Source organism: Myotis yumanensis, unplaced genomic scaffold, assembly GCF_028538775.1.
Source record: "Myotis yumanensis isolate MYYU_CA2020_CCGP unplaced genomic scaffold, mMyoYum1.0.hap1 SCAF_3, whole genome shotgun sequence".
In the NCBI taxonomy this organism is placed as follows: domain Eukaryota; kingdom Metazoa; phylum Chordata; class Mammalia; order Chiroptera; family Vespertilionidae; genus Myotis; species Myotis yumanensis.
The window spans coordinates 160307073-160310023 of NW_027223754.1; the positions used below are offsets into that span (position 1 = coordinate 160307073).

A 2951-nucleotide genomic window follows, 5' to 3' on the forward strand; every position below is an offset into this window, starting at 1 on the left:
ATATCACTTCATATCCAGAACATTCAGTAGAAGAAATAAACTTAAGTATATCTTTTAAAAAGTCAATTAAAAATGTATTGGAGCCGGGGCCGGTTTGGCTCAGTGGATGGAGCCTGTGGACTGAAGGGTCCCGGGTTCGATTCCGGTCAAGGGCATGTACCTGGGTTGCAGGCACATCCCCAGTGGGGGATGTGCAGGAGGCAGCTGATGATGTTTCTCTCTCATCGATGTTTCTGACTCTCTGTCTCTCTCCCTTCCTCTCTGTGGAAAATCAATGAAATATATTTTTAAAAAATGTATTGGAGAAACAATATGGAAGTGGAAGAAATGGGAAAATATTAACTTTAAAATGGCATATAAAGAGACTTTGGAAAAAACCCACACTTACATAGATGTTTAGGAATTTCAAGATTTCATTTAATTGCTCTTTGAGAGTGCCCTTTATTTCTGACAAAATAAAAAATCATTTATTTGTAGAAAATACTACTTTATGGACCATGTCTTTGAAAGCTTGTTTTACTTGCTGGTTTCTCAGGGTGTAAATGAAGGGGTTGAGCATGGGGGCAACAGAGGTATTGAGAATAGCTACTCCTTTGATCAATGATGCCTTTTCTTTTGCAGAGGGATTAGCATACATGAATATACAGCTTCCATAAGAAATGGAAATGACAATCATATGAGAGGAACAAGTGGAGAAAGCCTTTTTCCTCTGACTGGCAGATGGGATTCTCAAAATAGTCCTGATAATGTACACATACGATAAAATCACCAAGCCCAAAGTGAATAGCAAAGTAACCAAAGCAAAGTAAAAACCAATTGCTTCTAGGAGCCATGTATCTGAGCAAGATAGTTGTAAAAGGGGGAAATAGTCACATACAAAGTGATCAATGACATTAGAAGCACAGTAATCCTGCTGGAGGAGAAGCATAAGGGGAGGGAAAATGGTCAGAAACCCTCCTAGCCACGCACACAGCACAAGCAGGGAGCAGAGCTTCCTGTTCATGATGATTGTATAATGCAGGGGCTTGCAGATGGCCACATAGCGGTCATAGGACATGGCAGTTAGAAGGTAAAATTCAGTCACCCCCATGAAAATAAAGAAAAATAGTTGGGCTGCACAGTTATTATAGGAAATAGTCTTATCCCTGGTGATAATTGCCCCCAGAAATCTAGGGATACATACAGTTGTAAATGAGATTTCTAAGAAAGAGAAGTTCCGGAGGAAGAAGTACATAGGCGTCTGTAGATGGGAGTCCACCAAGGTTAGGGTGATGATAGTCAGGTTTCCAGCGACACTTAGTACATATGTGATAAATAAAAGAAGAAAAATAACAATCTGAAGGTCAAAATCATCAGAAAGACCTAAGAGGACAAACTCTGTGAGCACTGTGTGGTTCATTTCTCTGTCTCTCTCTATATATACTTTTAAAGATATTTAGGTGGAAAAAGTATTAAAGAGAGGAGATGAGAGATATGATTCATCGTGATCAATATCATCATCACTAAATTCTAAAAGATTTTTATAATCTGTGCTGATTTTATTTTCTTTTGGATGTCTTGTTTGCATTATGTCTTACTACACATTTATGAGTTCTGCTTTATGTACTAGTTCTCTTATTTTAAATCTAGCAGAAGTTAGGAATGATTCATACAATAAATCACATCATTGAGAGATGGTAAACAAAATTAATACTTTTTGCAAATCTTACATTTTTCTTGAATCAATCATATGAAATATGCATGTTCCTTTTTTTCTGTCATGTATTTATTAGAGGACACTGCCACCTAAAAACAGAAAAGAATGATCTTAATTCTAGCAAAGGTAAAAGTGAAACTTTGAAAACTAAAAGAATAACCCATTACATTTTCTATAAGAAATCAATTAATAATTTTCTTAGAAAATAATTTTTACTTTAAATTATTAATTATTTTATTACATTATTCATTTTATCTTTAACATTAATATTTATAGTGTAGTTATCAAGATAATATGAGAACATCCTGAACATATTATGTAATAATATGTATATTTTCTTTAAGATAGAATAGGTAACCTAATTATTGTGTTTAACAAATAGTGAACATTTCACTTATTAGTTTTTCTTATAATTCCATAAAAATCATTAATCTTTGACATCTTCTATGACTTTATAGAAATGTATATAGGGGAGATTTGTATTTTTTAGCTTAAAGGAATATGCAGTATTTATTTTTCATTTTGCACAGCAGCACATGTTGGAAAAATACTACTTGCCTCAGATCTTAGGAGCTCTGTCAGTCAGATTGTGGCCCAGTGAATTTTCCCTTTGAACATCATTTTTCTGAGCTATTAAAGTTTATGAAAAAAAAGTTTTTTTCTTTTGTAATTTGGCCCCACATTTGTGTTTTACATGAGACCTCTGACCCATAAGGATATTTTAGAACTAAATACAAAATCACTCCCCCACTCATCCTAACCTACTCAGTTAATTCTCAGCCAGCTGGATAGACCATGCTGTAAATCAGTTTTGCTAAAATTGTGACAGTTACCTCCTTCATATTTGAGATAGTCAAATTTCTGCCACGAAGGATAGAATGTAAAGCCATCACTTCTCTGCCAGGCACTAGCAAATTTCTAAGCAAACTTTATTTTATCTTTTTCTCCATTTAATGATGCTCAAAGGAAATAGCTCAGCAAGTAGAAACAGAAAGTCACAAACCTTAAGATGTGGAAATATACAACAGTCCTCTTTAATAATGTTGATCTAGAAGTTTAAGAAAGCAACATTTAAAAAGAGAACAGAGAGCCCAGGTTAGTGCTTCTCAGTGGTTAGAGTGATGGCCTGAGCACCAAAGGGTTGCAGGTTTGATTCCCAGTAAAGAGCACAAACCTGGGTGGTGGGTTCGCTCCCTGGCCCTGGTTGGAATGTGTTCAGGAGGCAACCAGTTGGCGTGTCTCTCTCAACTCACCC

General features: G+C 35.6%; 1 protein-coding gene across 1 annotated transcript; it reads right to left on the reverse strand.

The window, feature by feature from the left end:
- Window positions 1-463: 463 nt before the first annotated feature.
- Window positions 464-1399, reverse strand: LOC139005467 (olfactory receptor 6C3). Its single transcript, XM_070407697.1, has one exon. The coding sequence runs from the start codon at window positions 1397-1399 to the stop codon at window positions 464-466; it is 936 nt and encodes a 311-aa protein (XP_070263798.1).
- Window positions 1400-2951: the final 1552 nt, after the last annotated feature.